The 27,742-nt window shown below is 43.5% G+C and overlaps 1 protein-coding gene across 3 annotated transcripts in view; it reads right to left on the bottom strand.

The window, feature by feature from the left end:
- Positions 1-12,183: 12,183 nt before the first annotated feature.
- Positions 12,184-27,742, bottom strand: part of KCNQ2 (potassium voltage-gated channel subfamily Q member 2) — a 123,423-nt gene continuing 107,864 nt past the window's right edge. For all 3 annotated transcript variants that reach the window (XM_084645531.1, XM_084645532.1, XM_084645530.1), the window contains 2 exons: positions 26,036-26,159; positions 12,184-25,154 (listed from right to left, as the gene is read on the bottom strand). In XM_084645531.1, the coding sequence (XP_084501657.1) occupies positions 24,417-25,154; positions 26,036-26,159 (862 nt within the window). In that variant the 3' untranslated portion in view covers positions 12,184-24,416. The remainder of the gene's footprint in view (positions 25,155-26,035; positions 26,160-27,742) is intronic.

The raw sequence follows: 27,742 nt of genomic DNA, 5'->3' as shown, positions 1-27,742 counted from the left end.
ATTTCAGCTATTTAAATCTGAAATTTCTCGGTGTTGTCCTTGTAGGCGTCCTGACCCAAAAAGGAGTTGTGGGGGTGTCACAACGTTGTTGTAGCGGCGTTGTGGTACGGCTACCCTCACTTCTGGCAGCGGCGCTGCCTTCAGAGCTGGGTGCCCAGCCAACAGCCGCCGCTCTCCGGCCACCCAACGCTGAAGTCATCACAGAAGTAATGGTGATAATACCATGGCTCCCCTAAAATAACCTTGTGACCACCCTGAAAACTCCCTTTTGGGTCAGGACCCCTCATCTGAGAAACGCTGGTTTCCCCCATTAAATCTGTATAGGGTAAAAGCGCAAAAAAGATCAGATTTCACGGCGGGAGACCAGATTTCATGGTCAGTGATGCATTTTTCATGGCTGTGAATTTAGTACGGCCTTACCTATGGTGTCATGGCTCATCCTTCTGCAGCTGTTTCACTCTGGGCTGTGTGATCATATCCAATTTCACAAGATGGCCTGGGTGTGTGAGATCTCCAAGGGAAGCCCAAGGTGTTACAGGAAGTGATGCCGCTATTTTAGCAAGTAGTGCTCTACACTGAGGCCATATTGAACCAACTTACCGACATGATGTCTTGGAGCTCTGCGTTGTTGGAAGTGTCTGTTTCAGATGCAACATAAGACAGCTTCTCTCCACAAGTGGTCACTAAAGATCCACAGCTGCTTTTTGCAGGAGCAAGGGTGTCAGCCCCCATGTCCCTGTGTCACTAAACATTCTCCTGGAGTTTTAGCTGGACAAAACATTCTCCTGCACATCTTGTCCTAAATAATTGCACATTGTTGATTTACACAAACTTACTCATCCTCACCCAAGCCACCCCCTTTCTCCAAAGATAAATCATCAGTTTAACGCAACCCTCATAAATTAATAACATCTCCCCTACAGACCATCTCAAATCCACCAAACCCCTTTCCATTACCCAGAGACCAAGAAAACAGATGAGCCTTTCAGCATGCCCTATAGGTCATCAAGTCCAACATCAGCTGGACATGTGACATTACGTTGGAATGTTGCGTCATGTGGTTGCAATGTAGAGTAATCATACTAAGAGCTTACGAAGTACTTTGCAGCCTCAAGGATCTCTTTGTGCATTAGCTAAATGGCACCATTTATTACAGGTAGGGGGAAAGATCTTTGTTGTGTGCTCTGCAGATTGCCTGCCTGTACCAAAGTTGAGTTGGTCTCGAAGTTTCTTTCATATCCTGCCAAACAGGGTTGCAAGTCTTGGAAGGCAAACAAGGAAATTGGGACTGTCCTGAGTTTGTTTTTCAGGACCAGAGGCAAGCAGCTGCAGCAGAAATAGGGCTTTGGTTAAGTGTAACCCTACTAAATAACATTACCATGCCAAGTGAGACTCTACTGAAACCCTAAAATTATGTGACAGCTCCCCCTCCTGGTGGAGGGATTTATACACATCCATTATCTGTGATATATTTTTACCTTATATGTATAAAAAGGGGATAATTGTTACACTTAGAGGGAGGCGGTGAGGCTTTGACTATTCATGTTAATAATGTTCTTTGGGATCCCTGGAAGCAGGTTATAATGGAGAGATAAAGTACCATGTACCATCATATATTTGACATACATTTGGAAAACCTCCCCATGACAGTTTTGCTCCATGAAGACTGCATTCAAATATGGTTTTAAATTAAATGCTTCAAGAGATCCACTTTAAATGGCACTTTAGAGCAGTGGTTCTCAAACTAGGGCGGCTGCTTGTTCAGGAAAAGCCCCGGGCGGGCCAGGCTGGTTTGTTTACCTGCTGCGCCCGCAGGGTCAGCTGATTACGGCTCCCACTGGCCACAGTTCGCTGCTCCAGGCCAACGGGGCCCGCAGGAAGTGACGTGGGCCGAGGGATATGCTGGCCACCGCTTCCCGCAGCCCCCATTGGCCTGGCGTGGCGAACTGCAGCCAGTGGGAGCCGCAATCGGCCGAACCTGCGGATGCAGCAGGTAAACAAATTGGCCCGGCCCGCCAGGGGCTTTCCCTGAACGAGCGTCAGCCCTAGTTTGAGAACCACTGTCTTAGAGGAATATACAGAGTACCCTTAAAAAAAAAAAACCCTCACCCTCTGATAAAGGCAACAAGGGTCCAATTACATTTTGTTTTTAAGGTAGGCGCACTCGAAAATAAAGAGCAAAGGTTGGAACCAGCATGGTGAAACAGCAAATCACCAGGCATGCTGCAAAGACTAAAACCTCGAGTAGATTTTTAGAGCTCTCCCAAGACTTTTTTGCTGTCTGTTCCCCTGCTGACTTGAATGACAGTCATGTGGCTTTGTGTCACTTCAAAATGGGGATTAAGCATCCCAGATAAACAGAAGGGAGAAGCATCCAGACAGAAGGAGAATCTATTCCCTGTTTACTCCCAGACCAGTAATCCTTTTATATCCCCCTGGCTTTAAAGGGAGAGGTTCATCACCTCAACAACTTTTGAAGAAATCTCTCATCTGAGGGTTTGCCTGGAGCAGTGTTATTTACAGACTCAGTCATCCATCCTTTACGTGGCTGGTGTCTCTAAAAAAACAGCATACACGACATTAAAGAGCACTAAGTAAAGGGTCGGGAGACAGGAGCTGGGGGAAACTCAGAAGTTTCAACCCCTCCCTGAAGCTTTTGCCAGGCAATCTCATCCTGCTTTACTCCTCCTCTTTTTTTCGAAGTTGGCTCTGGGGACACAGGAGCCCAGATTTCCCCCTTCTTTTCTCTTCTTGAGCTTCCCAGCACAGGGGCAGCACATATGGGTCTGTCTGGAACTAACAATGTGAAGCGCATGGTTTGATTTTCAGCTCTGGGCCTACACCTGTTGTCAAGGTTCCTCCCCCACTCTGAACTCTAGGGTACAGATGTGGGGACCTGCATGAAAAACCTCCTAAGCTTATCTTTACCAGCTTAGGTCAAAACTTCCCCAAGGTACAAAATATTCCACCCGTTGTCCTTGGACTGGCCGCTACCACCACCAAACTAATACTGGTTACTGGGGAAGAGCTGTTTGGACGCGTCCTTCCCCCCAAAAATACTTCCCAAAACCTTGCACCCCACTTCCTGGACAAGGGTTGGTAAAAAGCCTCACCAATTTGCCTAGGTGACTACAGACCCAGACCCTTGGATCTTAAGAACAATGAACAATCCTCCCAACACTTGCACCCCCCCCTTTCCTGGGAAATGTTGGATAAAAAGCCTCACCAATTTGCATAGGTGACCACAGACCCAAACCCTTAGATCTGAGAACAATGAAAAAGCATTCAGTTTTTTACAAGAAGACTTTTAATAAAAAATAGAAGTAAATAGAAATAAAGAAATCCCCCCTGTAAAATCAGGATGGTAGATATCTTACAGGGTAATTAGATTCAAAAACATAGAGAACCCCTCTAGGCAAAACCTTAAGTTACAAAAAAGATACACAGACAGAAATAGTTATTCTATTCAGCACAATTCTTTTCTCAGCCATTTAAAGAAATCATAATCTAACACATACCTAGCTAGATTACTTACTAAAAGTTCTAAGACTCCATTCCTGGTCTATCCCTGGCGGAAAACAGCATATAGACAGACACAGACCCTTTGTTTCTCTCCCTCCTCCCAGCTTTTGAAAGTATCTTGTCTCCTCATTGGTCATTTTGGTCAGGTGCCAGCAAGGTTACCTTTAGCTTCTTAACCCTTTACAGGTGAGAGGAGCTTTCCCCTGGCCAGGAGGGATTTCAAAGGGGTTTACCCTTCCCTTTATATTTATGACACCTGTGCACTCGCACGAACATCTACACACACATTTGCTCAGATCAAAGATTTGGGTATTGTGTGTGCAAATGCTGACAGCCACATACACAAGTGCTGGGGTCACTCAGCGATGCACAAACGTGTGCATGTGTGTGTGTGCCCGCAGAATTATCCAAGCAGAAACAGAGTCTGGTTGTGGCTTCACTGAAAATCAGGCCCTAAACACGATTAAAACCAAATCCCTTCATTAAAAGTCTTGCCACACTCTTAATGAAAAATCTTGGAAGGCTCTGCACGGTTCCCTGGGAATAAGAAAGCAGCTTCTAAAGCCTGTATCCGAAAAGGATCTATTGCAAGCTTAATTCCTTATGATCTAGTTAAATAAAGACACACTTATCTGATTAACTGTGCCCTGAAGCCCTATGGTGCGTCTATCTCAGCACACAAAAACAAGACCCTGGAGATTTAAAAATTGGGCTAGGGAGCAGGTTGTCAGCGGGGGAGAGGTCTGACTTGCTAATAACTTCCAAGGCTCAGACTGATTGTGTCCTAAAGCAGTGGAGCTCCGAGTTCCTCTCCGCAGTGAGATAACTGTGACCAAGCAGCCCGATGGGATCAAATGAAAAACATCAGGTAGGAACTTTCAATCTATTCCTCCCCTCAGGGGAACAGGTCTTGCCATGACCCATCAGAATGCGTCTCGCACAAGATGTATGGTTTACGTGCTAAGAACACGGCTCCCATCATGTAAGCAATTGTGACAGCTGCCACAGGGAAATCATTGAATCACTCATGGGAGGGATGGTGCCCTTTATGTTATGTATGGAAAGGCAAGTGGGACCATGCACAGTTGTCCATTAAGAGCCAGGAGGTGAGCCAGGTTTTCAGAAAGTTCCCAAAGTTGGAGGAAAGGGGCAGGTGAGAGTGGGCCCAATGCACAATAATAATAATAATTTTGCTTTTAATCTGTAGGTTTCAAAATGCTTTACAAAGGTCAGCGTTGTTATTCCCAGTTATCAGATGGGGAAACTGAGGCACAGAGAAGGGCAGTGACTTGCCAAGTCACCCAGCAGGTCGATGGCAGAGCCAGCACTAGAATTCAGACCTCTTGAGTCCTAGTCCAGTACTTTCTCCACTAGGCCACATTGTCTGTCTTGCTGTTGTTACTTTCCTACAGGAGGGCTCTTTCCAGCCAACATGCCTAATTCACATTGTGCCATTTGTGGTTTTGAATGGAGTAAACCAACAGAGTTACAGCAGCCTGAAGCTCACGTCACCCCCTGGTGAATGAGAGCTAGCCGCTAACACAAATCTGCAGAGAATTGCTCCTGCATTTAAGAGATGTTCAAGGGTGAAGTGTGACAGCCTGAAAGTGACAGAGGTATAAAGGCATTTAAAGTGAAATCAGGTTTGGTTCCCACCCCCTTTCTCCGTCTGCGTGGAACTGGAAAGCAGGTCGCCGCGGTTCAAGAGGAGGCTTTAAATAATACAGCATGCACTATAAATAAATCCTCAAATAAAAGCAAAATGGTGTTTGTCTCCCTCCGCTATCCTTGGTTTGAAGGGAGAGAGGTCAGGCGGGCAGGGCTGAAGGAGTTGAAAAGAGGGCGAGGCCTTTTTCCCACTGCAGAGAACATGCAGGAAACAGGTTAAATTAGTTTGTTTGGCTAGCACTTTTAGGGAGTTGCGAAGTGTGTGTATGGCCCCTGCTGCTGTTGAGCTCAGGGCAGCAGGGTCAGGCCCAGGGAACAGCCTGCCTGCATCGCTGCTATGTAGGGAAGGAGGTGCCCTGATTGGTAACTCAGGCATGGATGTTGGGGGGGCACTTGGACTGTTTTCATGTGAATTTCTAGGTGAATTCCTGCCTCCCCAAAGGCTGTAGGGCAAGGCACAGGGTAGGAATTTGGGACTAGCCCCACCACATTTGCTGTAGCACCCAGAGGCTGTAGGCAGGGGTCATGGCTCCATAGTTCTAGGTGCTATACAGACACTCATCAATGCAAAGTTGGCCCCTGCCCCAAAGAGCTGGTAATGGAATGAAAGTAAAAGACTTAGAGCCATTGCTCCCCTTCCTCCCAGGCAAGGGAAATCATCAGGGGGGTGATAGGAAACCCCAGGCATATGGGAAATGCCCTTCTTTTCTGACTGGCTCCCACAAAATGCAGCCCCTCTTTGACCCTGAGTAACTGAACACACCTGGCTTCTGCTGAGCCTCCTGACCGCAAAGGGGGGGCTCAACCAATCAGGACACGGGAAGAAATGCCACTTGATTCCAACCATTGACCTCAGGCCATGGAAATAACCCCACATTGAAAGTGCACAGGAAAAAAAAAACAAATATGGGCCCCACTGGAGTAACCACTTGGCCGATGCAAAGCATTTGTCTGCAAGATGGCCTATGGGTATAAGCTCTGCAACTCCCCCAACGGGCCACAGGAGTCTGTTTTACATTTGGCACTGACTAGCTTGTGACCCTGCCTTGTTGTTGTAATCTGGAGCTCCACACAGCTGTGTAGAATCCCACATTCCCAGCCTACAAGACTCCTGTCCATCCAGCCGTCCCGAGCTCAGGTTTGCTTCCATTCCATAGCATGGGGTGGTTTTAAGAGGACAAATGAGCAACCCCACAGAGACAGCCAGACATGACCTCAGCGGGATTGGAACCCCAATCTCTGGAAAGGCAAGGCCCAGGATTTAAACCTGGGAGCAACCTCGCATCCTTGAGGGAGTATTGATTGTTTTTAATGAAAAAAACTACATTCCTTTTAGGGAATCAGGTTTTTTTCTCTATCTGTTCATTTTTGCCAGGTTAGGGCTGTTTTTCTGAATGTGTAAGTTACAAAGGAGTAACAGTGTATAGTTACATACAGCAGATGTTTTTGATGTTTACTGGTAATTTAAAGCAAGAATATAGTGAATTCCCTCGCAGCATTTATATCAAGGCAAAAAATCATAGTTTAAACCACTGCTTACTTTGCATGAAGCTGATATCTCTTTGAAAAACCTCCTATTTAACTCCAGCCCATTGATGTAAATGAGAAATCAGCATCAGAGACTATCTTTTGCTTCCTCCTTTGTTGAAAATGCTGCATTTGTGAAATTCAGGTTCTTGGCTCCTTAAGGATTCATCTGTTCCTGCAATTTATGTGCAATCTGAATTCATGAGTAATCCTCTCTTTATGATCTCGTCAATATCTCCTACACAAACATTAATTCTAAGGTAGGAGTGGGCTGTGTAATTCCCAAGGAAATCCAATTGAGTTTGGAAATTTGGTCATTTAATTTAAATTATTGAGCAGGGCTAGGTGGCTTTCTGGATTCCTCTGAGCTGATAAAAATAAAAATCAGAAGAGAAAGCAAATGCTTTCAGATCCTGAGTTTGCATGCTAGTGGTGTTCTGACTTTGCCATAAAAATTCCCTCCATCCCCAAACAGGGAAGGAAAGCCCCTGGAGGTAGCGCAAATGGCCATTTAACTGCATAGGAATGGCTTGATTTTGTTGCCGGTGGACTATGTTAAAACAAATAAAACAGGATATATTTTTTTTATTATTTAATCAATCGGCTTTTGAAGCCCCAGCTCCTGTTAACTGCGCAAGGCCAAAAGCATGGCTCTGTCCAGCAGCACAAAAGACTTCTGTTTCTTGCACCAGCATTCCCTCTGAGGCGTGTTAGCTCTGCCATCTAGAGGGCATTCTTGGTGGCTGACTCTTGCAGCTTTAGAATGTGTTGAATGGTATAGGGTTTTTTTAGGAAGGGCTAAGCTAATTTGGGCTTTGATTAACTGTGGAGGAAGGATAGAGAGAGAGTGTGAAGCAAAAGAAGCCATTTTTATTTATTATTTATTTGTATTACTGTGGCACTTAGGTTCCCTGATGATAAACAAGGACCACGTGGTGCTAGGCACTGTATAAACCCAGAACAAAATTATTTAATTACGGCTGGATAATAAGAGGCAAGGGTGAGGGGCTATTCCATTTATGATATAATGTACGTGATTTAAAGTGGCATCCTGGTGTCCACAGCTTTACAGAGGAAGGGTGCCTTGTTATTTTAGAGAACAGAATGTTGCCAACTCCTGTGACTTTATAGCGAGCCTTATGATATTTAGGGGTTTGCAAAAAGCTCTAGCTCCTAGATTCATGTGATAATTAGGGGGAAGGGGACGCAAGCCAAAATATAGGGAAAGAACAGATTAACGAATATTTAGATAAGTTTGATGTATTCAGCTCATCAGGGCCTGCTGAAATTCATCACCGGGTACTTAAACATAGATCTGAAGCCATCTTGGAACTGTTAACAATTACCTTTTGAGAATGCATGGAGGACAGGTGAGATCCCAGGCGACTGGAGAAGTGAAAAAATAATCCCTACCTCTAAAAAGCGGAACAAAGAGAACACAGGGAATTATAGGCCTGTCAACCTCACTTCGATACCTGGAAAGATACTGGAACAAATGATAAATAATCCATTTGTAAGCACCTAGAGGATAATAGGGTTATTAGGAACAGCCAGCATGGATTTGTCAAGGATAAATAATGCCAAACCAACCTTATTTCTTTCTTTCACAAGGTTACTGGCCTAGTAGATGAGGGGAAAACAGTAGATGTGATATATCTTGCTTTTAATAAACCTGTTGACATAGTCCCACATGATATTCTCATAAGCAAACTAGGGGAAAAGACAGTTACCTTTTCTGTAACTGGTGTTCTTCAAGATGTGTTGCTCATGTCCATTCAACTTAGGTGTGTGTGCTCGCCACATGCACCAGTGCTGGAAGTTTTTCCCTCAGCAGTATCCGTAGGGGACCGGCTCTGGCGCCCCCTGGAATGGTGCGCACATGCCGCAGTATATAGGGGGCCGCCAGATCCCCCACCCTCAGTTCCTTCTTGCCGGAAACTCTGACAGTAGGGAAGGAGGGCGGGTTGTGGAATGGACATGAGCAACACATCTCGAAGAACACCAGTTACGAAAAAGGTAACTGTCTTTTCTTCTTCGAGTGATTGCTCATGTCCATTCAACTTAGATGACTCCCATGCAGTACCCATGGAGGTGGGTAGGAGTTCATGGACGTGTAGATTGCAACACAGTTCTGCCAAACCCAGTGTCATCCCTGGACTGCTGGGTGTTGGCATCATGAGCCATGAACATGTGCACCAAGGACCACGTCGTGGCTCGACAGATGTCCTGGATCGGGAAGGGTGCCAGGAAGGCAATCGGTGGCGGAGGAACTCCCGCTAACTTGTAGCAGGTCCGAATGCAAGAGGTGATCCCGTTAGAAATCCTCTGTGTGGACACTGGGAGGGCCTTCATCCTATCAGCTGTAGCGATAAAAGCTGAGTCGACTTACGGAAAGGTTTTGTCCGATCTAGGTAGAAAGTCAGAGGCCTTCTTACGTCCAAAGCGTAAAGGCGCCTCTCTTCACTAGTCTCATGCAGCTTAGGGCAAAAGACTGGAAGGAAGATGTCCTGGCTCATGTGGAAAATGGACACCACCTTGGGAAGGAAGGCTGGGTGGATCCAGAGCTAGACCTTGTCCTTATAGAAGACCATGTACGGTGTGGTTCTGAGGTCAGGGCTCGTAGCTTGGAGACTTGCCTTGCCGATGTCACCGGCACCAGGAAAGCTACCTTCCATGATAGGTGAGATGGAACACGAGGCCTAAGGCTCAAAGGGTGAGCCTGTGAGCCTGGACAGAACCAAGTTGAGATCCCACTGAGGGGCTGGGTACTTGAGGAAAGAGTCTCTCGAGGCCTCTAAGGAACCTGACCGTCATGTCATAGGAGAAAACAGTCTGCCCCAGGAAGGGTGGATGAAAGGCCAAAATGGCCGCCAGATGCACCCTGATAGGAATGTGCGAGGTGGGTGCAATGAGTGATTATCAATGGTTCACTGTCAAACTGGGAGTGTTGGGAAAATATTTGTAGCCAAGTGTGCTGCTTTTACTATAGGTATAGTCATTATTTTATATTTTAAATAGATTAAACAGGAAATTAACAAAAAGAATCAAACAGATAACACGGCTGTTCTTTGTTAATTCTGATAGTGCCATTGTCAACAAGGAGACAAAGACTCTATTAACTACTTGAATTGATACCCATTTTATCTACCTGAGACTCGGAGGAGTAAACTGTGTCAATGCACCTAAAAAGATCTGTTAAATAAATAGTCAGTGAATGTATAATTAACTGATGTAGACAATGGGGAATTGCTATTGATTCTGCTGGGACTGGGACTAACTTAATTGAAGCTGAAAAATTCCTGATCTTCAAAAGATGCTCCAAAAGATTTTTGTATAGTTTTTTTTAAATTTCCTTGGCACCAAATCCGTGGTTAAAAGCATAACTCAGTTAGTATACTGCTTACATTTAAAAAATATTCTGTATGCATTCCCTGCTTTTTACTGTAAAAACAATGTTGTATCAAGGGCAAGAGGTTTCAGGAGCTTGTGGGTGACTTCCATTTTTGTCAGGGAGTGTGGTAATTTCATGTTCTATGACTCAGTAAATCTTTTATTTGTGCAAGGTTATGTAAGTCTCTAAATTGTCTTTTGAATAGCCTCTGACTCTGGCAATAACCTCCATCATATCTAGGAGAAATGTATGCACTATGATTCATATGCCCATTCCTAATCTCAAAACTACACATAGAAGAAACTGTAATATAGGAAAGCACTTAAGCACATGCTTTGTTTTAAGATCACACTTAAATCCCATTGATTTAAGTCTGTGCTTTTTGAATAGAGAGATGTTTTCCCAAATCAGAGCTTAGATGCTAAAGTCTATGTTATCTCAACAGTTTTTGATCGGTGAACCTGATTTGAACTTTCAGAAACTGATTTTGTGCACAGCTAATTTGCTCTTGGGATTGTTGTGGCTGTATATGGGAACTAAGTAACTGCAAATGGGGCTAGTTACTGTACCTATTTTTGCCTACAGTTACCTGCTTTGTGTGTGAAATCATAGTAAATTCATGCATAAGATAGCTGGGCATTTTGTGTGCATAAGTGCAGACCTAACTAGTTTGAAAATCTCACCTTAACGCTATCTTATTCTCAGAAGCCAGCACCTTATTTTCAGTTAGCAGTTCCACCCACTGATGGGGAGCAGTCAGTCTTTCTGCCTTGTCCTCCCATTGGAGACCAATGGGACTCTTGAGGAAACTGACAAGAAACTGCAATATTTACATTAGTCAGCCATGCATAGTCTCACCTTTGGCTTTCTGACCATGCTAGCTTCAGCAAAGTTACCAGGTGTGGTGATTTCCAGGAAACAAACTGGCTTTTAAAAACTAAATTCTCATGCCCTGCAATGTAAGTTACCTGGGAAAAGCCTGCAGAAGGGTGTAATTAGAACTGGTTGAAGGGTAACTTCCCCTCCATGTACTTGAAGTATGAATATGCTTTGCTGCCCTCTGCTGGCATGAACAGTACCTGGATAACAGTTCTTTAGCTTTCTGGATAGAATTCTGTGCTTCTGGCACCTCAGCTGGAATCTTCAGTGTACAGAGCTGCCTGGGATGTCTGTATTGATGTGCACAGAGGATTGGATCTCTAGGTATGCCAGAGCAGTGCTCAGTAGATCTGAAGGGGGAGGCCAGCCCAGGTGACTTTCTACCACTGTGGCCCATTGCAAGTTAGAGCTTGAAGGCTGCTCTAACTTGCACCAATGGATAATAGGCCCCCTAGACACAGATCCATCGACCGGAATCCCCATAGTATATTGCACTCTGAACCTACGGAGTGAATTCCTGACCCCATTGTAATCAACAGCTTTGCCACTGACTTCAATGGAGCCCCTACCCACCTTCTCCTGGTCCTGAATCAGCCTAGCCTATGCCAGAATTTTTTTCTATTACAGACACTGTAACTAAGAATTCTGAATTTCACATCTACTGCTTGAGTATACATACAGCATTGAGTAAGCTTCCACAATACTGTCCCAGAATGCACTGGACTCAATGCCAAATTTGGAAAGAATTCATTGGGGACTGTCTCTTTTGTTGTTCTAAAGTTCTGGATGGGATAGGCCCAGGGCATTACATTGCTGCCATGTAAATGGACATAATATTTACCTACTAGATCATGTATGCAAAGCTCTACGCGATTCTGTGATGGATGGTGCTAGAGAAGGATAGCCTGTTATGTTGTTAAAGGTAGTCTTTAGACTTAAAATTAAAAGCTGCTAAAAATAGTACACTGAAATATTCTGCCTAGATCAAGCCCCACGATCAGTTGTTAAGCATTTTTCAAGCCTTTGCAGTCCTTTTTGCAGCTTGGTGTTCGGTCTCTCACCACCCCAGTAACTGGCCTCTCTTCTGCGTCACTTGTTAATTATACACGTTTGTCCACATAGTGGTTTTAACTAAAAGAAACAAAGTGAACTGTAGGAGAAGTGCAAAGAAAAATAAATGTGTATTTCATCTCACAAAGGTTAAGTCTCTGGCATATTTACTGGATGCAAGTTGTCCATTCTGATACTTTGAGACCATTTTTTTTAAACTTTCCTCCATTTCTCTTAAGATTGCAACGATTTTTTTTTTAATTTCACACATATACATTTTCTTAGCTGTCACTCATCCATTTGAATTCTTAATTATTTTTCCCAATTTAAGCCAGTATTTACCAGCACTCTTTTGTAAACTAGTTTTTCCCCCAGGAAACTGCCAACCCTGCATCTCATCCTGTAAGGTAGTCAGCCAGGCCCAGATACACATTGTTTCATGCTCAGTGTTTCCATGTAAAAGTCTGTGCTACTTAGCTTGTCAGTGGTAATCGTGTAAAACCATCTGTGATTGTATAATTTAATATCGTAGCTATTCTAATAGAAGACTGTAGGTCATTCCCTTGGAATCTATCCCTATAAAATGTACAGTGCACAAAATCCATGATTGAAATGTACAGAGGAAATTACACATTCACACAAAAAGTCAATTTGCTATATTACAAGAGAAGTGTTTACCATTCAATACATACAAAATGTTTAAAATTGTACATATCTACGAAAGGCATTATGAAATATTCTTTGGAGCTGGAACAAAAGTGCAAAAAAGCCAAGGCAACAGAGCAAATTAAAGGAAGCAAAGTAGCTGTCTTTGCTTTCTAAAGGACAACCAAACTTTAATACTTAGTTGAGTGTCTGTGGAATTTTATAAACATGCTTGAGAGGGAATACACTATCACCCAGTCAAAACTCTGGGGTAAGGTGAAATTAATCTCGTTGCAGAGAACCAGCACAAAGTATATGTGCTATCTATCTTCCAATTAAACCCTACTCAGACAGCTCCTCTGCTGGTGTAAACTGTCATAGCTTTACAATGGAACTATGGCAATCTACATGAGCAAAGTCATCTGCCCCTAGGTTGAGGTCGTATGTGGGACTTCAGTAGTACCTAAGTCTGCTGCAAACCCTCTGCTGAGACAGATTTCATGCCAAAGAAGAAATCCAATCACAATTCATTCAGATATGTCTTATGTTGGAAATCTTAATTATTCTTCTTCAGGTATTTTATTTTTTACTTTAAGTCTTTGAAAGAAAGACAAATACTACATGGGCCAAGAGTGTTGGCAACACTTTAAAAGATTAATAAAACCACAGGGGCTGATTATTATATGTACTGAGACATGACAGCTTCTATGGATTCAGACTGGAGGCCAGGGTGCCGAGCCACCTGGAAAATCAGGTCCTTAATTGCTCAATATTCATTGTTGTATTCATCTCAGCCTTCAGAGACTGAGTGGTGTTTGTGCAGTTACTAGGCCAAGGTTTTAAAAAATGGGTGCTTAAATTTAGGCACTGAAGTTCATATGTAGAAACCAAAATTAAGGTCAAGATTCATGGCCCATTGAAGTCAATGGGAGTCAACTGCTGAGATCCATGGGCACATACGACATTTTTCTCATGAATCTCAGAAACTCACACTTTGTTTTAGTAAAGATTGAGCCCATATCAACTTTTGCCCATGTAGACAGATATGTCTGAAATTGGCACTCTCTAAGGGATGTTCTAGTCCCACTGGAATCAATGGAAGGTTGGCTATTGACCTTGGTTGTGGCAAGTTTTGGATGCAGAATTGGTACTGGCCCATCCAATAGATTTGCTTTAAAAAAAACAAAACCAAATCAATTAAATGATTGTGTTTTTTAAATTTCTAAATGGGCTGTGATTCCTTTCTAATTGGACTTCCTAGTTGGGATATGAATCTGTGTCAGTCCTGTTACAAATCAGAATGGTTTTCCATTTTGATATAAATGTTATCAAAATAGTCTTTCCTTTTGGTTTGACTTATTTACTCAGATGAGAAAATAACGTACTTTCTTTTCATCTTATATGCATTTTTCTGCTTCAAAGCATGCAGTGTATATGTCTATGCACACACATAAATATATGTACATGTGTGTCCAAACACACACACACCACCTTTTGCAGCCAAAGCTATGTTGTCCTTTTATCTTGCAGTTCATGACTGAGATACTTTATACATCATTCTATCTGTACAGTATTTATAGCTCAGATGAATAACAATGAAGAATATATAGAAATACAGTATTTTAAGTATTTCAAAAAATTAACACTCCAGAAACAGTTTCACTTATTTTTGCTTTCTGGTAAAATATGTTTAGAAGCATTCAAATGCAGGGTATCCCTTAACAAATGAGGATTTCCCCCTCCCCCCCGCCCCGGTACTTTGAGTGACATCACAAAATAGGCAGGTAACACTTTATATCTGGTGTCTATGGAACGCATACAGGCTAAATTACATGTAACAATATCTATCAGCAATTGGCATGTAATGTGCAGTTCTTGTGTGCTTCAGGAAGTTACTCTGCCAAAGTGACACTAACAAGAAATCTCATAAATACAATGCCTTTACTGATGACACAGGAGTATAGTTTTCGTATATGGGGCATTCCTGTTAAAGTACAGTGAAGTCCGCATATTTGAATTACTGGTAAAAGAATGAAACATTTATAAGAATAATTTATTTCATCTCCCAAACAATTTTATACATGCCTTAGTCATGGCAACTATTTAAAAACCTGCTGTTAGATCAAAACAAGGAACATAATAACGCCCCCTGTAAATGATCAGTTTTACTTTTTTTTCTGAAAACTTCAGATTCTCCACCCAGTGCTTGACTTTGGAAGCTGTGTAACCAGCACAAAATGTTCTGCTTAAATCTTGGGAAGAGGGTAAGGTAGTTGTTAGCGTAACCAGCATGGAATAGTCCACATTCTGGTCCTAGAACAGAGGATCTCAATCTCCAGAACAGATGCTAAGCCAGCGAAAGGGACAGTGCTTGCTGATTGGCTGGCACAGAAGAGCCCAAACACCAGGAGGAGTTGTAATGACCATCATCACCAGGGATTGAACTGAACCATCCAGAGCTACAGCTTGAACTAAAGGACAAAGCCTTCCAGCTGGTAGCTATAGCAGATTGGTATTCTGCATGGATCAGGCATAGACGGAGATAGGTACGCACACCAAATGGTGGGTTAGTCAGTGTATTTGTCAATTTTAAAATACTACAGTAAAACAACTACTTACACTGAAATAGAAAGTGTCCACTGCATGCTAGAGTGGGAGAAATTAGCCAGGCTGGGTTCAGACGGTGTGCCCACCTCTCCTTGTTCGGTGGGCGGAAGGAGAGATTGTCCCCCAAGTTTCAACTTAATTTCAAATGTACCTTAATTTCCAAGTGAAACTCAGCTGCTACCACCATGTTTTCACCTGGTTTCAGATCAGAACCATCCAAACTGTAGAGATCAGCTTGGTTTCTACCCGAAACCATCAGCCCTGCCCCAGCACCTGAAAAACAGGCCCAGTTTGGCATGAAACTCTGCCTGAGCTTTGCATTGAATCATATCGCAGCTAGCTCTGGTTTCACCGGGAATGAGGGGAGACGTCACAACTGCAAGGAGACCAGTTCTCACATTGTTTTATCATGATCTGCTATTGACGTGATACTAGCAGCATGTTGGGTGCTGAAGAGATGGGCAAAATGGGTTCAATCTAAACAAACGAGGGACATTTTGGACCCACAGATGGCTCCATGGGGTGAAAAAGCAATAGTGGATGAAAAGCAAACACCGATCCGTGAACTGATATATACGAGATTGTAGGGGTGACTGTGGGGTGTAGTCATGTGAAAAAACTCAAGAATAGGGTTGCAGCCCTGCCAAGGCAGTAGCTTCCCCTGTATATGGTCTGGACTAGCAACACGGACGACAAGGGACCTGGTGGGCACAAACAGGTACTAGATTATTAGAATCTAGCAAAAAAATAATGCAGCAGGAACTGAGAATTAAGGAGCATGATAAAATTTTAAGGACAGTCTCTGGAAGGGGTACTGTGATGCTCTGTGGGAACTAGCATCAAGACGTTTAGTGGGCGTTGAGGGTGTTCAGCACCTCACAAGACCAGGTAGAAAAATGATCAACTACACGGTAGAAACAGTTGGGTAACTTTTCAAAGGGTGGCCTCTCTTCCCATGGGTCTAATTTTCATTCAAAAAGTTTGTACTCTCATTTTTGCACCCACAATTGAACTGCAGGCACAAGGGTATAAATACCTGTGGTCCCCGTTACCCAGCTGGAGGTGTCAATGAGATCACGGTGAAATTAGAGTGCTCTCATCTCCTCCCGCAGTGAATTGGACAGGCAAGAAGTATGCAGGTGCCAGTTCAGTGGTTTCAAGTTGCATCCACTAAAGTGGAGCCCTTCAACATATGTACCCCAGTATCCCTCCTCCTCAACGCTTTCCATAGCCCTCCGGATAGGGTATTCCCCTACTCCCCCTCTAGCATGCTCCTGTTATCACTGCCTGCATGAAATGCACAAGATTTCATGCACAGCCAACCACCATTCTTTTTTCCATATGCATATTTCTACAAACCTCTTCACCAGTGGGTGCACATGACACATGTATGCACCCCTCAGAGTCACATGTAGTAAAACCAGAATTGATGCGTGTCAGACCAGACATCAGTAAATTAATCACAGTATCAGAGACACATGGTATATTAATGTTACCTAAAAAACTCATTGGGTTGTTAATGAACTTTGACACCCTATACAATATATAACTGACAGCATGTTTGGTTTTTAAAAGAAAGGTTTTGCAATTACTTTTTAAATTCTATTTCAGATACAGATATAAGGGTATCAATTTCTACTCATCTCAGATAGCATGCACTAGCAGGCAAAATCGAGAGTACAGTATGTGACTGTCTGGAAAGCACATTCATATGTTGAAAATGAACTCTCTGCCCCTCCTTGGTTCATCTGATAGGAGGGGGGCCACAAGTGACTCTGGCTGATATCTAAAATCTGAGCTTGGTTACTATTGTATCAAAATATTGTATATGGCCTTTCCCTCTAAACATAATGTAAGGCAAGCAGTATAGTGCCAGTGGAGAATCAAACACTAGATACACGAAAGATTCCTATGTATTTATATTAATTCTTCTTTTAAAAAAACAATCACTAGCCCACACCCTGCCATTTTAAATAATGTGCAGGTTGTGATATGAAGTGGAGAAGTCAGGGACTGTAAAGGGAGAAGTTCTCCTTTCTCAACATTGAGTAATAAAATTACCCCCACAAGAACAGGACCAAGATGTAGAGGAGTTGGTTTCCATTTGAACGTCCATCACATTATCGTTATGTCTCTGCCTCCCTTCCAACCCTGATATTCTATGATTCTAAGAGGTTTTGTATCTGATTTCCTTGTTTCATTTTTGTTAAATGATGTGTATAAAATGAAAGCTATTGACCCGAGAGAGAACGCAAAGGGAGAGTAATATGGCTCCGGCTTTAACTGGCAGCCACTCCAACCCAGGTACAGTGGCAAGTCAATTTGGGGAGGATTGCTGAGGTTATGCTCAAAAGTGGGAGGTGCTGGATGGAGAAGGTGGTGTGGCCAGCACACTCGGAAGACATGTGCTCGCTCAGTGCATTCCTTGGGCAACTCCGCAGGCAAGGCTGATGGGAACACTATGCAGAAGTCCTATAGGGTTTAATAGAACAAGCTAGCCTCGCTATAGGGTTTTAGACCTTTGTCAGAACCTAGTAGAGAATTTACATCCTTGCTATGGAACTTTATAGGATGGTTAAAAAACAAAACAAAGAAACCTACAGAAAGGACAGAATTCTTTGTTACATTCTATAGGACTTTGTCCAAAGGAAAGTACCAGCTGAAAGCTAAAGCTGCCCTTCTTTGCAAAGAGCACCCGCTTTTTCCTAAGAATGAATGTCCCATTTGGGGTACAATAACTCCAGCTGCCGCAGGGCCCACAGTTTACACGCCCTGCTCCAAGAGCACTGAATTGAGCTGTTCCGATATAACGCATGCTTCAGCCTGTAAGGGAAAGGGGAGAGGGAAAATCCAAATCTTTCAAAACTGCATGAGACTGCAGAAGCTTGAATAAATCAGCAGCTTGCAGAGCACAGAAGCCTGGCACTGTTTTTGCAAACGCTTAGGTAGTTTTTTTTTTTAAGAACATTTATTTTATAGCTGACAAATGAGAATTATACGTATGGATCTGGGGTTTTGCACTTACTGAGCATAATGTGCTGTAAGGGTCCATTCCAGGCCTTTGTTAAGAACAGAACTGAACAGTAGCTGTATTAGCATGTAGGCTCTGTATATGGTACCTGTCAAACCATGATCTCACTAGAATAAGATGATGCCAATGTACTAACTCTCGCTTATAATTATAAGGGCTTGATTTTACATTGTACAGTTCATTGCTATTATTTATTTTAAATATGCAGTAGGAGAATTCCTAATCTGCCAGGCACTTTATACTGTCCCACACATGCCGTTTCCGTGCTCAACTGGAGCAGTCTCTGGGCTGCCTCATGCTTCCTAAGTACAACCACCCCGATGGACAGTGTTTGAAGGCAGTGGTTGACAGAGAATGAGTTGGAACCTTTGTGGGGGGGAATGTGCACATTCTACCCCAATAACTTTTTTTGGATGTGCCTGATGTTTGGCAAATTCCAAAGAAAAACTATTCCCCCTCCTCCCCCCAAGAAATACCTTGACGAACCCAAAACGAAAGTCACTGCTGGTAGGATTGGGTATAATGGTATCTAGAGAGGGACAAAACCAATGACAGCAGGATTCCAAGGGAGGAAACGATCGGAAATGGACCACTCTCATTACCACTTCAAAAGTTATTTTTCCCCCCTTGGTATCCTGCTGTCAATTGAATTATCTCGTTAGACTGACCTCACACTTGATAAGGCAAATCACAACTTTTCATGTATTTATACCTGCTCCTGTATTTTTCACTCCATGCATCTGATGAAGTGAGTTCTAGCCCATGAAAGTTTATGCCCAAATAAATTTGTTAGTCTCTAAGGTGCCACAAGGACTCCGTGTTGTTTTTGCTGATACAGACTAACACGGCTACAACTCTGAAACCTGGCATCACAGAAAGGGACAAACTCTCTGAGATAGGGATCCCCACCTCACCACTTGCACTTTCATAGAATAGATCCCTGGAGCTCCAATTGACGACCTGCTTTGACTCCTAGATCTTGTCTGTGATCACCAGGAAGTAGTGGGGGCAAGAAGCCTAACTGGTTCTAAGCTGGAGCTTGATATGTTTATGAAAGCGATTATATTATGTGGTGGTGGTTGATTATATTATGTGGTTGCAGTGATGGGGACTGGACTTCATTACCCTGGAGATCCCTTCCAGTCCTTTATGATGGTCTTATCTGGGACAGCAGAGATTGGGTAGTATCTCTGCAAGGTAGGGCACTCAACTTCTTTGTGGGGTGTCGGGAACAGCTGACATTTCTGAACAGCGCCATCTCTGCTTAGTTCAGGAAGATCACTAATGTTGGTTGGACAGCTGAAAATACAGGGATCAGGGAGTGTAAACACCACAAATAATTCAAAAATCTTCATTCAGGGATGTAAGAAAGATGTGGAGCAACTTTCTTCTCTCTTGGATAAATATTATACTTCTTACATTTCAATTAGCATATTTAAATAGTTTAAGTATTATGACTCTTAAGAAATTTTGTTGATCTTTTCCCAACAAAATTCTAACTAAACAAAACAACATGCTCAAGTTAAAAGCTTTGTTTAAATGACATTAGGTTTCTGATCAAACTAAAAGCCAAGTCATTCAAAATCGTAGGGCCAAATTCTATCTTCGAAGCGTGTATTTATTTGTCACTGCCTTTTCTTGGTATACATCTCAGGGCAGACTCTGGCTCACAGGTCTTGACTGCATTGGGAATTTACATGAACCTGAAGTGTAGACATGAAGAGCCATGACTTACACTGGCATGGCTTCCCATTGTTGGAAGCATGGCTAAAATCAGGGCAAATTCTTGCTGTAGGCAAGACCATAGCTGCTACCGAGTCATTCCAGCAGGGTGTAAAACTGATGTGTCAGCCCTGACTTTAGATTTCCCCATTTGTTCCAATTATGCCTGATTACCCTGCAAATAGAAATGACTCTACTGAAGATACCTGAATCCCTGAAGCTGCTTTAAAAATATTTTTTTACATACCTGATTCATTACATGGTTTGCCTAAGGACATGCAATGGCTCTCTGGGTCAAACAATACGTTTTTCATTAATTTCTTTTATATTTTTTGTTTGCTTAGAAATTAATGTTAAGAAAATGAATCAGCAAGGAAATTCACATACAAAATCTACATTTAAATAACATTAAAGTTCTTTCCCAAACGTTGGGAAATTCAAGCTGGGGCTGGTGGCTCTGCTCTTATGACTCAGGGCCATAGTCTCCAAAGGCCTTCTCTGGACCGAGCTTGTGTTGTCTGCAACCTCAGTTCTTTGTGAGATGTGCACAAACTGCGAAATTTGCATTCTAACTTGGACTTTGAACATCCCCAAATTCAGTACGGTTTCATACCCAGTTTTTGAGCTGGCCCATTACAAAGATGGGGGCCATTTGCAACATTCAAAGCAAGATCTGGAACCAGATTTTGAAACCTTTCAAAGTTTCCTGGGGTTTAGATCCTGGATTTTGTTTTAAGGACACTTCTTCTTCTGCATGCATGTGGACACAAACACAGCTTCTGTATGTCCAAACAGACACAGTTACAAATACCAAAGGTGCAGGTAAGAAGGCCCATTGAAAATTTGGCTCACAGCTAGTCTGGAACAGTGTCATTCACTTTGAATTTCCTAGCTTTTCTTGGGCTTGTGTCACAACTTAGCAGCTCCTAAAACTAGTTTCTGTGTTTGAGTGTACAGATTATATAGCTAGAAACACAGAGGTGCAACAGATGCTACAGACAGGCTAAGCAGCAGTGAGGCAGAGGGGAGAAAGTTTCCTTTGCATTTCTCATTAAACATCCTTAATGGAGGACATTTATGAGCCAAAAATCAAACCTTCTCTCCAGAAAATTAATGTTTCTCAACCATCAAACTGAGAAACTCAGAAAACGTTGCATTACTGGCTCTTCAGCAACTGCATATGCAATGGGAGTGCGGGAAGGAATGGAGACAGAAGGATTATGTGAGGAGTCATGGGGAGGATTAGGCTGGAATTTGCAATGAGAAAAACTATGGAGGTGGATGAGCAACAAAACCATCCATTAGGTCCAAATTCTGTTCTGAGTTACACCAGTGCAAATCTAGAGGAAACCCACTGAAACCCAGCCGTGAGTTTTTCTTTGCTGTGTAGACGTACCCTAGGTTTACTTGCATGTGCAAAAGCACATGTGTTCCTCGAATTGGGTAATTGTTTACAGTGAGCAATCAGCTATGCAAATGCAGATTTTTGCATAAGTAAATGGAATTACCTGCAAATATCATGGGTGCATTTTTAGTGGCCCATTAGAAGATGCATCTTTGTGGGCCCCATTGGAGTTTGCCAGCATTTTTGTGCCCACCTATATATACCCTTTTTTTGTACATGCTTAAATACAGCTGCATGGGCAAAAGCCAGACTTACACATTCATGTGCAGCAATTTTCCATGTAAATGTAGCCTGTGGGCCACATTTTATGAAAGTCAGGCCAGGTGAGTTTAGAGAGAGTGTGGGAATAAGCTGCCCTTTATAAATATGGATTTTAATGTATGATAGTTCCAAATTCAAAGCAAACACTCTTATTGAGGTTAGGTGTATCATACACTAATTACTTTTAGTTAGATACATCACAGGAGCTACTCCAGATTAGGAATTCTAGAGCCAAAAGAAGGCTCCAGGCAGCTTGAGTGGGGAAGAAAGAATTGCAGAATATGGCAGGAATGGGGAGGAAGCTCTGGACGTGCAAAGGTCTCTTGGAGACATAGATGCACAGGACCCCCCTAAAAAGAGTAGGTTTTCTCCCTTTCACTCATATATTGAGGCTAATTGGATTTGAAGATTATATATCATTTCACCCCACCACTCCCAGGCAAGTGCTGCATGTTGGCCCTGACTAGATGTATAAAAGAATTGTTTTATTTTCCCTCCAGAAACCAAAAAGACCCACCTGTTCAGCAGGGGATTTCCTGCCCTGGTGGGTGAATCTCACAGACTCATAGACATTAAGACCAGAAAAGACCATCGTGATCATCTTGTCTGACCTCCTTCTCCCTGCAGGCCATAAAACCTCCTCCACCCACTCCTGCAATAGGTAACCTCTCACTGAGTTACTGAAGTCCTCAAATCTCGTTTTAAAGACTTCATGTTCTAGAGAATCTCATGGAATCACATTGAGTTCAGGGACAAGAGCTGTATGTGTCCCTCTAGGTGGTGTTTTATGGCTGCCAGATTGTGTGCACCCCCCGATACCATTGAATTGCAGTGTGTTATTCCTAAATTTGTCTTTTTCCTCCTTAGCTTCCCAGGCTGCTTCTCCTAATGACCAGAAGGAACGAATACACCAGGTTTCTCCTCTCACCACCAGCAGGTCAACCTTTCAAAATGGAGGGATCACACCTGTATTAGGTGCAGCAAAGCCTAAGGGACATGGGGGCATGTCATATATTTGAAATATCATGAAAACTGGCCATTGACATTGGCAGGGGGGCGGGGGAGGAGAGATGGACACAAATAGCTGGCACAGTCCTGACTCCACTGCAGTTTATCCCTTTCAGAAAACACACAAGGTGTAGGGCTTCAGTTAAATGGGTGGATTCAGTGGGCATGGCAATGGCTCCTGTGTAGCAGCCCTGGCTGTTGATCCAGATTCCTATGACCCATCCCCTTGAGTGACCCCTGCCGCACTGGGACAGTAAAGGATCACTTTGTGACTTTGTTTTGGTCCTGAAAGAAACCTCCTGCATCATCAGTTTTCCCCCAGCTTCATGCGCCAATAACAGTGACATGATCTTTACCTGGCTTTTCAAGAGGGAGTGAAAGAGAAAAAATAGAAAGACTTCCACTGCCAGCCCTTGTGGATAAATACAGGTCACAGATGTATAAAAGAAATCAGGAGGAAACAAGGAAGCACCTCGTGACTCAGCATGAAGGATCTAAACAAAACAATGGAGAAGTCTGAAGGACAGCTTTGTGATCCAGGATCGGATAGTGGAGGAAAGGAGGAAGGAACTTTGCTGCAAAAGCATCCAGGCATAATGCGAATGGTGTACGAAATGGGCAATATTTTGAGTTACAGGGCTCAGGCGCTGCTGGTGCTCTCGTTCCTTGCCTTGCAACAGCAGAGGGGTCACAGTATCTCGAGGAACGTCCCTCTCCCCTTGGCTGTGTCTCTTGTGGCTGTAAGTTCACCACAGTGCTGCTGGCAATATCAAAAATTACGACAGCAACTTCAAGTTACTACAACCCCGTAGGTGGAATTATGGCTTCCCGTTCTGTAAATTTTGGCGGGTACACTATTAAATATAATACATGGTTTAAATGTAAAATGCCTTATCCCATGTCCTTTGTGGTGTTCCTCTTTGCCTTCAAAGACAGATTTTGTGTCTTTGACCTTCCTCCTCCACCTAAGCCATGTAGCAAATTTAATTTGAAAATCATTCTGGTTCCAAATGATGCCTGCTAACATTCTACCTCGCCTCATCCTGACAGCATACGTCTTTCTTAGGGCAATACTGTAACGTGAAAGTAAACATCCCAATTTGTCAAGAGCCAACTGGGCTTCCATGAATTGTATGGTAATCACACTACATTCCCGAATGGTTAATGGAGGATCACGTTCCGTAAATTCAAAAGTAATCATCATGTAACCTGGAATGTTTTACAAGACAGAAATAATCATGTAATCGCGTTGCACCTCTAAAGTATTTGACTGTAATCACCCAGTATCATGGTATGGTAATTACCATGTAAAAGATATGTTCAGTCACCAGTTAACCCCCTTCCCCCCAAAAAAAACCCTTGCAGGTGATATTTGTTCCCTTTACCCTAAAGGATTACCAAGAAATGTGGTTGCCTACCCTGTACTGTGATATCGTTTCACCTAATTATCTTAGAAAGATAGTATGAAAGAAATCGAGACACTTCAAGGCTCCGAATTATTCACCACAGTGGCCTCTTTCTACTGAATGCTGGCTCAGCGTCTGTCCCCAGAGTAAGCTGTAAGAAAATATCCACAAGCTAAGTATGTTCTGGATTCATAAAACCTTAGCTGTAGATCTCCTCAAGAAGTTCGACATGGGGATGGCATGAATGGGTGGCTGGCCAGTGCTCTGACTTGGCTCAATAGATGTCAAGATGCTTCACTGTCTAGGGGCTGACCAGCCCATGTCACTGAAAGGTCCTTCACCTGTGGCTGATCTGGGAGGCGGGCCACAAGGTGTGCAGAGGTCAGAATCAGTGTCTGACTCTCCTTCTGCAATGTAGGGTCTGATTTTGGCACAGGGAGCCACTGCTGCATAGCAACCGTTGTTAAGGATGTCCAAATTGTCTTTGGACTGGGAAATGCTAAATCCACTAAAGGAGCGTTCCAGTTCCTCGTGATCGACTGACGGAATGGAAATGGACGTGTCACTGTCTCTCAAGGCGCTGTCATGGTGTTTAGCTGTAATGTCTTCGTTCCTCAGGCACTCAGCACTGGCCCTCTTCCCGCTACTGTAAGCGGACAAGGAGCGCTCATGTGAAGGTGGGGGCGGGATTCTTACCAAAGAGCCAGGATCTCCAACTGGGGAGGATCCATGGCTATGCCGCTGGTATGGCTGGTGCTGCCAGGACGTTGAAGGGGGACATGTGTTGGTTGGCATTGTTGGGGCTGGTGGTGCAGAGAAATTCTTTTGTCCCATTGAACTGGTAGACCTGACGATCTTGATGATGCAGCCATTTTTGTCCATGTGCTCCCGGCTGTCTTCTGGACTGTGGTAGGGTGGCGCCGGGTCTGGTTCTTTGGACCCAAAATAGGCTTCTGCTTCCGTTGATGGGATACCCATCCTCTGCATGTAAATGTTCACCAGAAAGTCCAGCTTCTTCTCCATGGACAGAACCTGCAAAATGCCACACAGTTCCCCGTGCTGGGTGATATCTACGGACCAATACCCTGTATCCAAAGAGCTCTACTCCAGTCCATGCTCGAATGGGGATCTGAATTTCATAGATAACCCCTTCCTACACTGGCACAAACTGGACTTCCTTGAACTTTTGAGAGAGAGCTGGGATCCAAATCCAGTCTGAACTTTGGCAAGGACCTCTCTCCTTTTATGGAAGATGGATTTTTAAAAATATTTTTAAGTTATTGTACCCAAAACCCGCCATTTAGAGCATTCACTTGTTTCTGCAATGGCCTTTGTGTTTTCTTTAAGCAAGCATAAATGCTTGTGAAATGTGACAGATTTCAATAGGACTGGAGAACACTCAGCACCAGGCCAGAGGTGCTCAGCACTTCATTGGGTCAGGCCGTTACAGTGTGTGTATGGGGACTTTGAGTGGGCCTTGTGCTCTGGAGTGAATTTCACCTTGAACGAGGCATGGATCCTGTGGCAATAAAAATCACACCAACGGCTTTACTTGAACTTGTTTAGGTTAGAAAGGGAACATTTCAAAGGCACCTAGGTCACTTTGGAACTAACGTTCTGTTTTCAAAAGGGACTTCAAGACTTAGGCTCCTAAGGACCTATGACTTTCAGTGTGTCTTAGGCACTTAAGGCTTAGATCCTCAAAGGTATTTTGGTGCCTAACTCCCATACCTTTGAGTCTCTGGGCTTTAAGTACCTAAGTCACTTTTATAAATAGGGTTTAAGCTGCCAAGTTATTTAGGCACATTTGAAAATTTTATCCAAATCTTTCCTCTATTCTTAATTTTAACTACTTTTAAAATCTCAACACACAACATGAACTTTTTCCTTATAAGTAACATCTGCCCCCATACCTGCTTTTCAACTTTTCCAAGCCTGCCCATCATGCTTGGGTCTTCTGGAAGCTCCCCCTCCGCTGGCCCTTTCGTTCGATCCTTGTCTGTCATTGATGTCCCTCGTCCAACAATCTGGTCAACTCTACCAGGAACAGAAACAACCCCCCCACCCAGAAAAGGCCGTTGAGTTAGTCAGATACGTCAAGGAAACAGGACTCTGCTAGCTGCTGGCTCTTTGTAGACAAAGCAACAACCTCTCTCCCAACTACCCCTCAAAATTACTTACACAAACAGGGAGAGGCAACTGAGTGTTATCTTTGATGTAAATAAGTCACTATATTTTCACAGTAGTATTAGCAGAGTTTGAAATCTATCAATACTGTTTCTATAGATATAATCTGGCACGTTATGCTCAGTAAATTTGCCCACTGGGAGGAATTTCACTCTAAGCAAGGTTTCTACCACATTCATTAGCATTGTATTTGTTACCGGTGATAATTTTGCTGTGGATAAAGTTGTGTGCCTACTTGGTCTAGATGAAATTCATGTTTTTCCACATCTTTACAGCCGAATCTTCTGCCTCTCTCCTACATACTCATGTCCATCAAGATAAGAGTCTTTAGTTCAGCACTGGAATGGTTACATTCCTTATTTATAATCCCTTTTTCCCTGTCTAAGAATTTAAGGCTCCACGTGGAAGTCAGAGGAGTCCACATAGAACAGGGGTGGCCAACCTGGGGCTCCGGAGCCACGTGGCTCTCAGACGTTAACATGCGGCTCCTTGTATAGGCACTGACTCCGAGATACAGGCGCCAACTTTCCAATGTGCCAAGGGGTGCTCACTGCTCAACCCCTGGCTCTGCCACAGGCCCTGCCCCTCACTGCAACCCTTCCCACCCCCTCCCCTGAGCCTGCTGTGCCCTCGCTCCTCAACCCCCCACCCAGAGGCTGCTGCACACCACAAAACAGCTGATCGGGGAGGGAGGGGGAAGTGCTGATTGGCAGGGCTGCTGGTGGGCAGGAGGCGCTGGGAGGGAGGGATGGGGGGAGTTGATGGGGGCTGCTGACGTATTACTGTGGCTCTTTGGCAATGTACATTGGTAAATTCTGGCTCCTTCTCAGGCTCAGGTTGGCCACCTCTGATATAGGAAGTCACAAGCTAATTATGTTTAATGCATCAAACCTAAATTTGCTCTATAGGTAACTAAACACGGGCATCTTCTGATCTAATAAAAACCAATAAGACATCTCTGAGCTGGGACATATTCTTAATCTTAACCCGATTTATAGCTATCTCCCTAAGCATAATCCTCACAAACTTTACTCATGCATAATGTGCCAGAACTGTAGGTGACAAAAAACAGATTAATTAATCTGGTTGAAACCAAGTTAGTTGTCTTGAGCGGAAATAAAAAATGCTTCTTATGCAATTCTGCAGTGTGGGTAATGGATCCATGCACCAGTATGAGACAAAGAATGGGCTGAACGCAGACAGACAAAGGAAGATTAACAAACAAAACACAAGGAAAGGGATGAGACACAAGGCCATTTCCAACAACAGCGCCATCTAGTTGGCTTTGCTTTTGTGTGTGGAGGGGGGCCTAGTTTCTTATACTTTCTTTTTTTTAAACGGAGGGTGAGATCATCCGTTGATATGCCGTAGCACAGCTCCCTGGACTATATTAGAGAGACAGCAGTTTACACACGCTGAGGATCTGGCTCAGG

Source organism: Lepidochelys olivacea (assembly GCF_965140295.1).
Source record: "Lepidochelys olivacea isolate rLepOli2 genome assembly, chromosome: 13".
NCBI lineage: Eukaryota > Metazoa > Chordata > Testudines > Cheloniidae > Lepidochelys > Lepidochelys olivacea.
The sequence above is the reverse complement of the archived record's forward strand: the minus strand, read 5'-3'. Positions and strand labels throughout refer to the sequence as shown.